Source organism: Pyrgilauda ruficollis, unplaced genomic scaffold, assembly GCF_017590135.1.
Source record: "Pyrgilauda ruficollis isolate IOZ18807 unplaced genomic scaffold, ASM1759013v1 scaffold7, whole genome shotgun sequence".
Lineage (NCBI taxonomy): Eukaryota > Metazoa > Chordata > Aves > Passeriformes > Passeridae > Pyrgilauda > Pyrgilauda ruficollis.
The window spans coordinates 9,897,508-9,912,528 of record NW_024528821.1 but is presented as its reverse complement, the minus strand read 5'-3'; the positions used below and the strand labels follow the sequence as shown (position 1 = coordinate 9,912,528).

The window sequence follows — 15,021 nt, the reverse complement described above, 5'->3', positions numbered from 1 at the left end:
CATCGCTGCTGCACCAGATCTGCTGACCACTGGAGAGCAGAAACAGAAATCCCTTCCACAAGGTCAGCCAGGAGCAGCCACTGCTTCCCAGGGGAGGCATTTTTGGGAGGTTCCTGGAACTGGTGGCTCTGCCAGAAGCAGCAGGTCTGCCAGGGTGAAGGTTGTGGGGCCACAGGAGGACTCAGAGAGTTTTGGGACAGCAGGACAAGCTCCTGGCCTGTCCTGAGCAGGAGATGGCTCCTTTGGAGAAACAAGGTTTGAGAAACAGTGGGCAACTCCAGAGTGGCCATTCCCACTTTTGGGGTGTTTGCCACCTTCACCCATGCTTCTGAACAGGTTGGTTGGTTGGTTGGTTGAAGTGCAAAAACTGAGCATCAGTCTCCAGAAGACCCATGGAGAAATTACTATAAATGGTTTATATGAGATCTCTTTCTTCTGGGAGAGGGATGGGAATGATGGAGAGCTGGATATGTCTCCTTCAGGAGCCCTGCCAGGAGTCTGGCAGCCCAGCCCAAGCTCTTTTTTGTTTTGCATTAATTTCCCATTCACTCAGCTGAAATGCCTCATGTCAGATAGTAAAGTCTGAATGAAGGGTGAAGCTGTCAGCAGGCAGCAGCATCCCAGGAGTGGAAAAACACAAACAGGAGCAGGAGCTGAGCTTGCCAGGTTGGCTGGCCTCAGCAGGTTCATGCCTGAGGGCTCCAGTAAATATTCCTGCTGGAAAGGGGCTGATGTTCAGTCGCTGCCCTGCAAGTGACCTGAAATATGTGCTCGCTTAAGCAGCCAGCTATTTGCTTTTTAAAATGTAAAATCATATTATGGTTGAACTTGTCTCAGGGCTGTGGTAATTCAGCCTCTGTGTGGACCCAAACTAGCTAAACCAGCCCTGCTTTAGGAGGAAAGGAAGGAATCCTGTGCATGAAGGCATTTCTGTGGGGCAGTTTTCCTTTTTTTTTCCAGGACTGCTGTCAGGGTTTAGTGAATTACTTGGCAAATGGAAACTATACAACAGCACAGAGCCACAAGTCCTACCCCCTGCAGCACCTCAAAGACCCCCACAACTAATCCTTAACAGGCGTGGCAGCTTGTGATGAAAGGTGCCGAACAGAGCGGCTGCTCTGTGCTTTCCTCTCTCTGCACACCAGCCCGTGCAGCTGCTGAACTTGAGATGCTACCAGGGGGAACAGAAATCAGATTTCATGCATCTAACAACCCATAATACCATTATAGTAGTTGTTAACAATCCAAAGGAGCTCTTGAGCTGTAAGCAAGCAGTCTGAACTCTGGATGCGGAGGGGAAGCCAGGGAGCTGTTTTCTGGCAATATAAGTAGCTCAGACACCCACTTTATAGCAAGAAAAATCACAATAAGCTCTTTCCCTTCCCTCCTCTCTCTCTCCCACTCACCATTACTAATTTATCCTGATTGTAATGGCTTCTATTTGCTCTAAGCAGATCCTGTTCCCTTCCTGGGAAGAACAGCCACAAGGACATCATATTCCCAGTGGAGGATCTGTGCTAGGATTCAGGCAGGCTCAGGCAGATATAATGATCTCTTGATGGGAGGCCCCCTTTTCGATCAGCCAGCCCGTGGCCATTCTAATGTGATCATAATCTGAAATAAGACACCAGGAGCTGCCTCTGGAGTGAGCCCTCCCGTGGTAAGGAGCTGCTGTTTAATTTATTGTCACAGGGAAACATTTTGCAAATGTTTTATGTCTCTTCAAAAAGTCCAGCTGAGCTGCTTGTATGTGCCTGTTGATGGGGCTAGAGGCTGTGTCATGGGTGCTGAGGGGCACCAGAGGGTGGCTCTGCCACTGGCAGGGATTGGGGACAGCCTCATCCTCTGTACAGGTCCACCCAAGGGGTCACACCGTATGAGAGTTCAATCCTCCCTGTCCATTCTGGCTGCAAAGCAAATGCCAACACTGCCCTGGAGCACTGCTACTAACTCAAGAGGATTCCCTGGTTATTTCTGAAGTTTCTCTGCATTTGCTTCTCTTTCACTTTCTCCCACTGTCATGGATCCTGGCTGGATTTGCTGTCTCTGTGCCATTGTTAAGCTCCTTGTGAGGAGCAGAGCCTCCTGCTCAGGGGAGGGGGCAATTGAAGCTGTCTGAAGCTACTCCGTGCTGGGCCCTTTGTTCCTCTGCGGCCAAGGGAGAGAGAAGTGCTGCTGGAGGATTGTTCTTCCCATCAAGCTGAGTGGGCTAAATAGCTCTCAAGATGTTCCGGCCTCTCTCAGCTGGGTACAGAAGGAGCCTGGGCACCTAGAGTAAGAGAGCCATTTAGGTAATGGGTTCCTATATTGATGGGGGCCCATTAATGGAACAGCCAGCATCACTCAGCCAGGACTCTCTTTATCAAGCCTGAGTCTGCTCTACTGCTTTTGTTTTGTTTTGTGACACTGGGGAACCACGGTAGCTCTGCAGGATGCCAGCCCTGGAGCCCCAGCCAGCATGCCTGGAACTGCCTGGGTGGGCAGTGCTCACTCCCTCGTGCACTAGAAGCATTTTGCTGACAGGGGGCTTTTTGGGGAGGGAGAACAGACAGGTTTCCTGGGGACGGAGCCTGCCAGTTTGCCAGAGAACTCCACCTCTCCAAAAGGCACAAAAGCCAAGGTGGGACAGAGGCTACACCATGCGCCTCCTGGCACTCAGCCCTGCCTGCTCTCCCCTTCTGCTACTGCTGCTGGAGGCTGTAAGGCTGTCACCTCATCGCAAAGTCCTAAATTATGCTCCCAGTGCCTGCTGTCAGCTGGGCTGTCAGTTCCAGAGCACTGTGTGGTGCCCTTGACTTTACGCTTGTCTGCACCACCCTGACTAACTGTGGGCACCGTATAAATAATAAACACTAATTCACCTTAATACCTTCCCTCTGTCCTGGGTTTTACAGCAGCACACTCAGCCATAGGTCACGGGTGCAATCACATCCCTGTCATCAGTGCAATCTGTCTCCATGTCACATCTGGACAGGCCTAATTTAACAGAGATGTTTTTTAGAACTAGCTAATAAATTGTTTGCTCTGTGTGGTTCCCAGCCCTGCTCTCAGCACTCCCATCACCCTGGTGTGTGGCCCGTGACTGTTTTCAGTCTCTGGTCTCTGTCCTGTTTGGCTGTGGCGGGACTCAGGGCTCTGCTTGGTGCAGTTTATCTCTGCAACAATGAGCAGCTCCATTGTGCATGTGGCTGGGATACAACACCTGCAAGGGCCAGGGATGACAGCGTGGGGATGTGGGTGCTCCAGCTCACCAGTGTGATGTGATCCCTGCACTGTCCCAGGCTGGGGCACAGAGCTGCCTCACAGAGCTCCAGACCCGCAGCGAGGGATTGCGGCTGATTGATTGTTTTTTGTATCCTTGGAAACTGAAAGGGCATTAAAATTGTATGGTGTGTGCAGTGCTGATGCGCTCTGCTCCTTGCAGTGCAGCCTTGGGCTTGGAGATGGCTTCAGCCTCCAGCTGCCCTGTAAAGGGCAATGGTTTGAGAGGAAAGCTAAGCTACAGCTGAACACAAACATACTTAGAGGGAATACTACCTATTTAGAGAGAATCCAGCCAAGGCCAGGTTGGATGGGCCTTTGAGCAACCTGGTCTAGTGGAAGGTGGCCCTGGACATGGCTGGCATTGGAACTGAGATTCCCTTCCAACCCAAACCATTCCATGATTCTGTGAAGTGCCTTTGTGAATTGCCTCCTGAGCTCCAGGAGGGTGTCTGGCTCTGAGACATCCCTGACCACGGCTCAGCACCTTCTCTGTTGTGTTTCTCACAGCAGAGTTCCTGCCTAAGAGGAGTTGTCTGCCTCCAGACCATCCCACCCCAGCCACAGGGACTGCTGGTCAGGGGCCAGGAGGAGTTCCTGCACAGCAATCACCATCCACCAGAATGAGGAACAGGGCTTGCAGAGAGCCCCAGTATCTGCTTGGAACTTCATCATCCAACACCAAAAGGGAGTGAATATAATCCCTCTGGGATACAGACTACAGAGAGCACAGGGTAGCAACGGAGTCATTCTCCAGCCTTTGCCTCATTTTGTCTCAGCTTTTATACCTTAAAATAAATTTACTAAATAAGAAATACTAGCTGCAGTGGCTGATGTGTGGATGTTTGTCACCTGGCGTGCACAGAGCCCTTGGGCAGGGCTGTGACCCGTGTCTGCTGTAGCCAGCACAGGGTGTAGGGCAGCACTGCCTACACGAGAGCTCCCCTTGGCTTCCCAGCGTGGTTCCCCTGCTGGACTGGACCCTGCCGGAGCCCCACAGGTGTGCCAGCAGGGAAGAGAGCTCTGGGATCAGCCCTGCCCTCACTGTCTCAGGTGGTTCTCAGGCAGCTCTCCCCAGCTCTGAGGGGAAAGGGCTTCTCTGGAATTGCCCCCAGGGCCACGGGAAGGAGCAGTGAGGGGCTGTCCCCAGTCTGGAGCTGCCATCAGCCAAGTGGGCTGCTCCCGGTGCTGCCATCAGTGCTCGCACTCTCACGGTGTCTCAGCAGCACCTGCCGTCCTGACCTCAGCCAACAAACCTCATTTTGCATCAGATCTGGGTTACTGTCTCCCAGACACCAGATTTTCCATTTTCTACAACAGCACCAGAACAAAGGCTCTCCCAGGAATCTCATTTGCTCCTACCTTCTCATTGCTGCTAATTAGTACCGTGCTGCTTAGTCACGCAGTGGGTGTTCATCTTTATGCATGTGTTCACAGAAGATGAGCATAGTGTCTGCATCACGGGGTCCTGTGAGTTGATTTGCTGGGGAAGACAGGTGCCTGATGCTTCAGGAGTTCCTCTAGCTACGACAGGATCTGCTGGGCACCCTGGTGCTCTCCTCAGCTCCACACAGCCCTGCGAGCCACAGTGCTCTGGCTGCTCCTTGTCAAAGGTCACGCCAGGAAATGTCCACGGTCAGTGGGTCAGAGCTGCTCCTGGAGATGCTGTGGTGGGTGACTCACAGGGTGAGAGCCCTGTGCCTGCCTGAGCACGGCCAGACCTGTGGAAGAAAGGGAATGGGGCAACTGTGTGTGCGAGCACATGGGGAGGAGGGAAAAACAGTGAAGAGAAACCACAATTGGTTGTGGGCTTCAACTAATGGGCAGGGAGTACTCAGAAATCATTCTGTAAAGTGCACCAGATCCCCACAAAGCCTTGCTGGCAATGAGTCACTGGTTAATGTACCACTAACTTGGATTTATAGGTTTAATATTTTTCTGTAGCGCTGTTGCTGTTGTTGTGTAGATTGCTTCATCAATTTTCTTTCCTGTTCTGAGGTACGTTCAAGTAGGACCTTTTGGGGTTGTTATTTTTTAATAAATAGATTATATTTCAAAGAATATTGAAAAAGTTCCTTGCCATTTATTCTTCAAGACTTGAAATGGTCTCTCTAATGTCCTAGTCCAATTTACATGGAGGTTAACTGTCTCATGCCTATATAAATGTCCTTTTTCTGAGGACCTAATGAATACAACAGCCACTCTCAATGCATTTATTTCAACAGTGGTCATGAAGGAGGAGCTTTTAATGAAACAATCTTTATTTTTAAAAAACCCACCAACAAATTAATACTTTTTTTGAAGTGTCAATGTTCCTCCTTCCTGTGTCCGACTGAATACAGACATTTCACTCACTGATTTGAATAATATACATGCCAATTTTCCCTTCCAGAAATCAAAACTCTGCTCTGGCAAGAGATTTAAAAGTAGATGTTCAAAGTCTCCATATCCCACAGAGCCAGGGCTGTGTGCTGTGACACTCCCTGTGTGGGACAGGCTGGCAAAGCTGGGCCGGGCAGTCCGAGCTGTCTGTGCTTGCGCCGTTAGGTGCTCACGGCCACTCGGGCTCCTGAACACCGCGCTTCCCCCTGCCGAGCCCGGAACCCACTCCAGCAAGGTGAGGGAAAATGGATTTAAGGCTTGCGGTATTGAAGTTGCTGGGTATTTCATGTCCGTAATTACTCATTTTTGACACTGTACACACTATATATATATATACACACACACACACACACACACACACATATATATATGTATACAGACACACAGGTATGTGTGAGCATGTGTACTTGTTGGGTTTCCTGAGTGAGACGCCTCCTGTCACCATTGTCCCTTTCCAGACAGGCTGGTGCGGTGCAGGTGACCCTGGGGTGGTGCAGAGGCTCTCCAGAAGTGCCAGGAGCACTCGGCTCCTCCGGTAGATTTCAATGGGAATGGAGCCCCCAATGCAGCAGTGAGGAGCCTGAATCTCTCCAGAAATGAGTCTGGTTTAAAACACAGGAAGGTGTTGCGCACCTTGCTGGACTCCCCCTTCCCCTTGGCGGAGCGCTGAAGAAGATGAGCTCTCCCCATGGGCCATGGGCTCAGCACAGCTTCTCCCGGTCCCGGGATCCCTCCGGCCCCGCTCGGCCCGGCCCGGGCTCCCCGGCCGCCCCGCACGGTCCCGCCCCGCCCCGCCCCGCCCGGCTCCCGCACCGCCGCGTTCCGGGGCTGGCGGCTCCTCCCGGCAGTGCGGTACCGCGGCCGCCATTGCATCACCGGCACCCGCGCCGGCCGCGCCTGCAGCCCGCATCCCCATCCCGCATCCCCATCCCGCATCCCCATCCCGCATCTCCATCCCGCATCCCCATCCCGCATCCCGCATCCCGCTCTCCGGCTCCGGCGGGGCGAGCGCGGGCTCCGCGGCAGCGGGGAGAGACTCGCGGCCGGGCTCCAGCGCCAGCTCGGCGGCTCCGGGGCGCCCCGGGCCCGCGTGGGGCGGCCCCCGGGCCCGCGGGCCGGGCATGGGCGGCGCGGCGGCGGGCGGGCGCTGAGGGGCCGGCGGCAGCAGCATGGAGGCCATCTGGCTCTACCAGTTCCGCCTGATCGTCATCGGCGACTCCACCGTGGGCAAGTCCTGCCTCATCCGCCGCTTCACCGAGGGGCGCTTCGCCCAGATCTCCGACCCCACCGTGGGCGTGGATTTCTTCTCCAGGCTGGTGGAGATCGAGCCTGGCAAGAGGATCAAGCTGCAGATCTGGGACACGGCCGGGCAGGAGCGGTTCCGGTGAGACCCGCGGTGCGGGGCCGGGGGATGCGGGCCCGGCCCCGGCTTGGGCGGGGGGCCCGCGGCCGGGTGAGGCGTGTGGAAATGAGACAAAGAAGAGTCAAATTGGCACCTTTTGTGCCCCCCATCCCCCCCGCATCCTTCCCCCCATCCCTGGGACCACCGCAAATGGCCGCAGGCAGGTGTGCGGGATGTGCAGGTGTGGATGTCGAGGAGCGGCCCCGCTGCCGCTGGGGAGGGATGCGAGGCCCGAGGCAGCGCTGGGTCCGCGTTTTTCCAGCCTGGAGGTGTCCTTGCATCAGAGGATGCAGCTGGCAGGGAAAGCGCCTGCTTCCCCCCGTGCGGAGGCAGTGGCCAGGATGTTTCCCAGGCGAACACTTAGGCTGAGGCTCGCCAAACGCAGTGGAATACGCGTTTTGGTGCTCTGCTGCGACAGCAGAGCTCAGCTCTCCGTAGGACAGAGAAAGGTCGGGACGAGGCTTTGGCTGTGGCTGTGCAGGGATGACAGGTGCTTTCTGGAGAGCGCCACGCCGAGCGCTTCATGGGCACAGGCAATTTGGGAGCGTAAGCAACAGTAACCAAGTCTCGATGAAGTAAAATAAAGGCAGCATGTGGGACCGTGCCAAGTTTCCCACAGGACTGTGTGGGAAAAACAGCAGCCCTGGTTGGAGCAGGCTCGGCCCCAGGCAAAAAGGGGCTCAGATGTGCTGCTCACAGCGCTCATTTTGAAGGTGTGTGAGTGTACCCACAGCTCCTGGCCTCCTGTTTACTTGTATTTTTCATGTGTCTTTAACCCTGATCCACTCCTCCATCCTGCTCCCTTGGGATCACTTCCTGTGTTGCACATCTCTGTGCAGCATCACAGAGCTTCTACTTCTGTGCTGTAATGACTCGCCTGAGGAATGTTTTGGTTTCATTCAGTAGATGAAGACTCCCCTACCCCACCCCTCTCACCACCTTCCCTCGCATCTGTGGCCCTGGCATCTGGCCCAGGATGTGCAGTAGTTGGTCCTTATCCACTGACAGGATTTTCCTCTGCTGCCTTGATGCCTTGCAGGCAAGGAGCTGCTGCTTTATTCTGCTGAGAGAGGAGGTGCTTTAGCTTGCAGTTGCATCAGCTTCCAGCTTTGGATCTCTGGCTGAGGTCTCTAGCAAACACACCTGAGTGCTGTCCCCTGCTCCGCCGCTGCTGTGAAGAGCAGGAGCTGTCGGATGGCTTCAATTTCCTTTCCTTTGCACATTAGGAAGTCCATGGCCCTGGAGGCTGCTTGCCCTCGGTGCTGGGGCTGACCCTGCCCAGCACTCGGGTTGTCAGCATGATGAGCAGGTGACCTTCAGAGCAAGGGCAGCTGCACTGCTGCCGTGGGCAGCAGCCTGCAAAGGCAGGAAGGGTGCAAGGGGCAGGAATGGTCAGTGACAGTGAGAAAACCCCACTGTGCAACTTTGAAATGCCCTTGCCAAAGTGCAGACTTGAATTCCCAGTGTGAAAAGCCAGAACAAACCCAGGGGCCTTTATGGTGCACTCTGAAATGTGAAAAAAAAAATAAGGTAAAATCTGGTTTGTGTTTATCCCTTTCAAATCACTCTTAGACCTGTGACAAATTGTACCCCACAAAGACACCTCTTGGGCTCCTCCTACAAGGAATGTTTCTTGGCCAGAGACAAGAATTAGCTGTTACTGGAATAAGCCAAAGCCCTTGGACTTGTCATAGGCAAGAGGCACAATGCAGCAGGTACGCTCCAGAAACCCAAAACTTTTTTTGTCATTTGTCAAGCACAGGGAATTTCTTAAGAGGGAAATCTGTCAGAATGAGCTCCCCATTTTCAGATTTGAGCATTTCCAGTCTGCTTTACATAGTTTAACAGCTGCCCCACGAGGACAAAACCGCTGTAGTTATTTTGAAAACACCTTGGCATTCTCTGAGCAGCAGCTGTGTTACAATTTTGCTCTTCCTGACCCCCTGTTGTGAGCTCTTTCACTCTCCATAAATTAGTAGCAATTTCTGTGCAGTCAAGGCTTAAATTACAGCTAAACATGTGCCACTCTATTTTGCCTGACCAGGCCCCAGAACATGCTGCCTGGGGCAGTGCTGAGGCTGCTTTGGAGCTGTAGAAGAGCAGGGTCCAGCAGGTTTTGCCCATCTCTCGTTGCTCAGATACTGCTGTTCCCTTGTCTGAGATGTGATGTTGTGTAATGCCAGCAAAAGCAAAAGCCTGTGCAGCCCTCGCTCCCTGGAACTGTCCCACCACCTACAGAAGAGCTGTTTCCTTCCAGCCCGCAGCTCTCCCTTGGCTGAGAGGGGAATACTCAAACAAACAGGCATGGCCCTGGCTGCAGGAGTCCCCACCGTGGGTACAGGGCAGGGGACAGTTCCCAGAAGAGACTGTGTGTTAAAACTTGGCCAAAGTAGGTGCAAGTCCCTGTACTGCCCTGCATCAGTGTGTGTGGCAGGAGGAGGGAAGGTAGAAACCTTGGAAGGGAACTGGGGAGGGATGTGCAGCATGAAGGCAATATGCTTTGCCTCCTGCAGAGCAAAATTGTTGTAGAAAAGGCTTTTAAAAAAGGCACTGAGACCTTCACCTGATTTTACCTTGAAGCAGCATTCAGCTTAGATCCCATCATGTCTTTCAGGAGTACCTGAGGCATTGTTGTTGCTGGCAGGAGGAGCCAGGGCTGATGGCACAGAACACAAGGGAGAAGCAGAAATGTCTGTGACAGTGTGGGGGTGAATTCAAAGTGCCAATATCTGTTTGCAGCTGGCCAGATAGCAAAAGGCAGATCTAATTCCCTCAGTGCCAAATGTGCAGAGTGACTATTGTCCCTAAGCCAAACAGTTGGAGAGGAGAAATTATCCAAACATTGCCAGCTATGTTTTTTCCCCTGCTTCTGGCTTTCTTCAGTTTTGCATGTGAATTTTCACCCATCACTATGTTTGTCAATAAAACGATTCTTGAAAACTCTAGTTCATCCTTTCTTGGGGCAGTTTTGACAGATACACACACTACAGGACCAAATGGCACCTAAGAACAGTCTTGCATAGCCAAGAAAAGACTGTCCTAGGGTAAAAATGCAGCAGTGCTTGTATTACTCCAGCAAGGAAAGTTCAGGCCTGAGTGTGAATTCCTCCAGGGACTGAAATCGATCATTGCTTCTGGATTCAGAGTGAATCCATGACTTGCAGAAACACCACTGTTCATGAGCTTCTTGGTTTCCCCTTGTGTAGCAGTCACTGAACTGTAGCTCCGCTTAGCCTCGTGGCCTCGGCTTTGCTCCATCACCCCGAGTTTGCTGATTTCCTGTGCTGCTTCTGGCTGCCTTGGGCTGGCCTGGCTCGGAAGAGCTGTGGGACATGGACTTAGTTTTCCAGCCTGCAGTTCCAGAGTCTTTTTGGTGACTATTTAATGTCAGTATTTGGCAGGAGCATGACCAGTGTTAGTGCAGATTCTCCTTGGAAGCTCTTGTATTATTTTGCTGTTTCTTGGTCAGTGCCACTGTCAGTAACAGTGCCCTGTCACTGCAATGTCACTTTAATCCAGTTGTGTAGAGGAAGAAGCTGTAGGGATGGGTGAATGTCCCTATCCCAGGGTCCTGGGTGTATGGTAAAGGCCCATGGTCAGCCTTTCCAGATCTTTGACCTCCTGCTTTTATGTGGCTGTCAGAGAGTGGGTGTTTGGTTTCAGTTGAATCCTTTGATTTGGCACAGCGCTTTTAAACTTGTGGGTTAGATGAGGTGTCCAGAGAACTGACATGCTGGGGGGTGGGACTGAACAGCCAGGGACATACAGAAATCCATGAGAGAATAAAATGGTGGGGGGATTTTGAAGAGAGCCATAATCAGTGGGGCAGTTACACAAGCATGAAATCCTTAAGCCAAAATAAGTTTTCCTTTTAAATGACAAGCTCTACGGAGCACAAGCTGGAAGTTCTAAGACATTGCCTGAATGGCTTTCTCTTGCCCTGTATTCTGCAGGGTAGGAGGGTGGTGGTAATGCTGCTTTCTTAAAGGACACATGTTCAGACAGCTGTGAGTTAACACTGTTGTGGCTCCTTGGCTTGCAGGTCCATCACCAGAGCCTACTACAGGAACTCGGTCGGAGGACTCCTCCTCTTTGACATTACAAACCGCAGGTCTTTCCAGAACGTCCACGAGTGGCTGGAGGAGACCAAGGTGCACGTGCAGCCGTACCAGATCGTCTTTGTTCTGGTAGGGCACAAGTGTGACCTTGACACACAGCGGCAGGTGACCAGGCACGAGGCGGAGAAACTGGCTGCTGCCTATGGCATGAAGTACATTGAGACCTCAGCTCGGGATGCCATTAACGTGGAGAAGGCCTTCACTGATCTGACTCGTGATATATACGAGCTGGTGAAAAGGGGGGACATCTCAATCCAGGAGGGATGGGAAGGGGTAAAGAGCGGGTTTGTCCCGAACGTAGTGCACTCTTCAGAAGAAGTGGTGAAATCAGATAGACGGTGCTTGTGCTGAGCTCCTCTAGAGAGGCGAGTGGTGATGAACTCTACTAACCAAACGTTCTTTACTAAGTGAACTCAGTGTGGCAGAAGGGAGAGCAACGCTCCCGTTGTGAACAGCCTCCTACGTTGTTTTGGACACCAGGACAGACCCTGGAGAGAAATGTTCTGTTCCAAATAACCTTTCAGAACTGGGGGCTACAAACCTGAAGGAGAGTGAGTGAGGGTGCATGTGGATGTTGTAAGGAGACAGGAAGCAGAAATGAGGGGCTGCACAACACAGGAGAGGGTATACAGAGCTGAATGGGCTGGTACATGCCAGGGTACTGTACATGTTCTCTTTTAAGTAAACCCATAGCTTCCTGCTGGCTTTTGGAGCCACAGGATGGATACAGGATGGATATGACAAACAGGCAGAGAGAAAGCAGGAGGACATTTTGGTTTGTGTCAGCTCTTTCTTTCCAGGAAGGTCTAAAGGCAGCACAGATACCATTTCCTCGTAAGGTCAGTTCCACAGGAGAAGTTTACTGACATGGTATGCACACTTCTGAGTTTTCTTTCTTATGTTCTTGAACCTAGTTCAATAGAAAAGAATATTTTGTGGGGTTTAAAGAGGAAAACAGTACCTATTTGATTGGTAATTAAAGTTTAAAATATTTCTCCCTTAACAGCATTTTTCTTGCTGTGCAGAACCAAGACTCTTAAGTGGTAACTCCTGCTGCAGTAGAGATTATTCAATGCAATTTTTATTCATTTACTCATTACCTGGGTGAGTACCTTGAAAGTACCCCAAGTTCAGGGCTTTCCAGCAGAACTAAGTGATCAAGAGCATAAAGAGAGAACCATGTCCTCAGGTGTCACATCTTAAGACTGGGTATTTTAGCCAGGTGGGACACACCATTTCTGTCTCAGTAACAGCTCTGTGCTGACCTTACCAGCCAGGTCACAAGGAGGAATGGAAAGGAAGGAGGGAAAAAGGAAACCCAAAATAAAAAACTTGAAAAGCTTAACTCAGGTGCATCAGACATCCTAAAAGGTGAGATTAGTTCTTAAAGAAATTAAATAGCATTGAAAGCAACAGCTTCCATTGGTACTTTCTGCTGTTAAAGTGTCATTTTCTGTCTTGGCCTCTGTGGAAGAGAACTGGCACTGGGAAGGTGGAACACACAGCAGGAGTGTCTGAGCAGGTGGAAAGGAAAGCCTCAAGACACACTCAAATTGTTTTCCTCCATGTTTTAGTTTGACAAAAGAGGATCCATCTCAGGCTGGCCATCATGGGATGGCAGCCATGTCACAAAAGCTGTATGTAGGTGGATGTTTTCTGGGAATGCCATTCACCACTTAAAAGCTTTGCTTCTGCCAAATTTTAACCCAAGCTTTTGAAGTGCAATGGGGTGACTGTGCTCCTGTAGCAAATTAGGGAACTTCAGCCTATTGAAAGTGAGCAAACAAAACTATAGTGACTTCTTTACTTGTGTTTGAAAGCTTTATACACCAAACTGCAATGGGCAGGAGGGGGGATTAGGTAAAAGCCACAGGAAGCATCTAGTGTTTATTTTTGGCCTCTGAGTAGAGAAAAAGAAAATATTTGTTCCAGCTTTTTAATCTGCCCCGTCTACAGAAATACAGGTCTTGATTGCTGTTGAGTTCAGACTGTTTCTTCTTCTGAACCCGTTCTCACAGTTTGCAGCAGCACATGGGCAGGTCTGTATTAAAAAAAGCCCTGCGGTTTCCATATCGAAGCTGTAAAAAAAACCCAAACCCACAGCAAGCCCAACCCAGCAACCCAAACCCTGAACACTTTTGTTTGTGGTGTTCTAGGAACAATTTCAGGTCCTGGGCTCTGCAGGGGAGCAGCAGCCCTGCACCTGCTGGGAGGGCACAGGGAGCAAGTGTCAGGAAGGGGGTGGCAGTGGCCTGGCACTGCTTGGTGAGCTTGTCACTGCTGGAATGGGCTGTGAGAGTATCCAACACCTCCTGCTGAAGGCCACTGAATGCCAGGCACTTGTGGTTGAGTGCCCTGAAGATTAAAAAGAAAAAGAAAAGTATGCCCGTTGCAACATGTTTCTGGGTGAGCAGAGGTGGGTGCAGGGAGCACCCCAGGAACTGGGCAGCTGCCAGGGCAGAGTGTGGGGTTTGCTCAGATCAGCTCAGTCAGTTGCATTTCACAAAGGCAGGGACAGACAAAAGTACCAAAGGGTCAGTTTCTTTGTTCCCTGCATGGAAAGTCCACCTAGCAGCTGCTTCAGCTTTTCAGGGGCCAGTTGGACACTAGGTGTGTGTCTGGGGGTGTCTGGCTGAGCCCCCAAGGGCACAGAGCCAGAGTGTGACAGAGGGGCAGTTGGGAGTTGGATCAGACATTTTAGCAATAGTCAAATTCCGTAATTCCCTGTGTGAGAGCCTGGCCAGAGGGGAAAGATCACTTTTCATGAGACAGACAATATTTTATTCAATAGGTTTTGGACATTCCCCGTTACTGCTCCCAGGGAGAAATTCCAGAAAGCCTAAGCCAGTAAGTGCATTCTGGTCTTCAGAGTAAATCTTCAATTTAAATACAGAAGTGTTGTAATTCTAAAGAGGAAAGTACAGAAGAAAATGTACACGGTCTTAACTATTTAGAGTTAATAAATTGTTATATTAAATGATAGAGAAATCATTATCTACATCTTTTTCTAATTCCTTGCATTTTCTAGACAGCTTATTAAAATATAGGAAATGTAGATTCATCTGTACAAAATTTGGAATGTTTTTTCTAAGATGAAGAACTTATTGGATATGCTAAGAATTCTTTTCTAACAACTGGTTTTAATGCTTTGACTTAGAGGGACTTTGAGAAATCAGAAGGTGATACCTCTCACAGGCTAAAGGTCAGGAGCTCTTATACTCTAGGACAAAAAGAGAAAAAAAAAGCAAAAGCTAACTTTCTGTGGTCTCTACCACATGTTAAAAACAATCTGCATGTTAAACTGAACTTGCTCAGAACCTCCAGAATAAAAGCATACTTTACACTGTCCTCGCTTTGTTATGCACTGTAACGAAATGTGAAAATAATGCTGTATTTAGCTGTCTGTATGTGACTGAAAACATGCTTGTATTTAGCAAAATGGTTACTACGTGATAATGTGAAATTCAAAACTTGTAAAGAAACTTTGGTGGTTTTTTTTTCCCTTTCTCCTTGCCCATTCTCTCTGTGTTCCCTGCTCCCTGTCCCTGCTCTGTATTCCAGCCAGGCCTGGATCCACCATTCCCAGGCACTGCCTCACAGGCACTGGACACCCTTCCCTGCAGGGCCTGCCTCACTCACTCTGCAGAACCTGAACTCTGCCTTGCTGAGAAAAGCCAGAGCAACTGCTCTAGACAGAACCAGCCCCTGCTGCCAGCAGCTGCAGCCACTGCAGCCTTGGCCCCTCCAGGAGGCCTCTGCAGGTCTGGTGGCACAGCAGCTACAACAGCAAAGGGCACAGCACACCCAGGCAGGGATTAGTCACAGAGCTCATCTGTGAGTTCTGGGCTTTTTTATTTA

The 15,021-nt window shown here is 50.8% G+C and overlaps 1 protein-coding gene across 1 annotated transcript; it reads left to right on the top strand.

The window, feature by feature from the left end:
• Positions 1 to 6,459: 6,459 nt before the first annotated feature.
• RAB39B (RAB39B, member RAS oncogene family) lies at positions 6,460 to 14,645 on the top strand. The gene is made up of 2 exons (XM_041485305.1): positions 6,460 to 7,027; positions 11,088 to 14,645. The coding sequence occupies exons 1-2, from the start codon at positions 6,813 to 6,815 to the stop codon at positions 11,512 to 11,514; spliced, it is 642 nt and encodes a 213-aa protein (XP_041341239.1). The 5' UTR covers positions 6,460 to 6,812; the 3' UTR covers positions 11,515 to 14,645.
• Positions 14,646 to 15,021: the final 376 nt, after the last annotated feature.

Excerpts from the sequence above, each read along its gene's own strand:
- RAB39B (XM_041485305.1), top strand. The coding sequence starts at position 6,813 with ATGGAGGCCATCTGGCTCTACCAGTTCCGCCTGATCGTCATCGGCGAC. Across the intron at positions 7,028-11,087 it reads GCCGGGCAGGAGCGGTTCCG|GTCCATCACCAGAGCCTACT; the intron begins GTGAGACCCGCG and ends CTTGGCTTGCAG.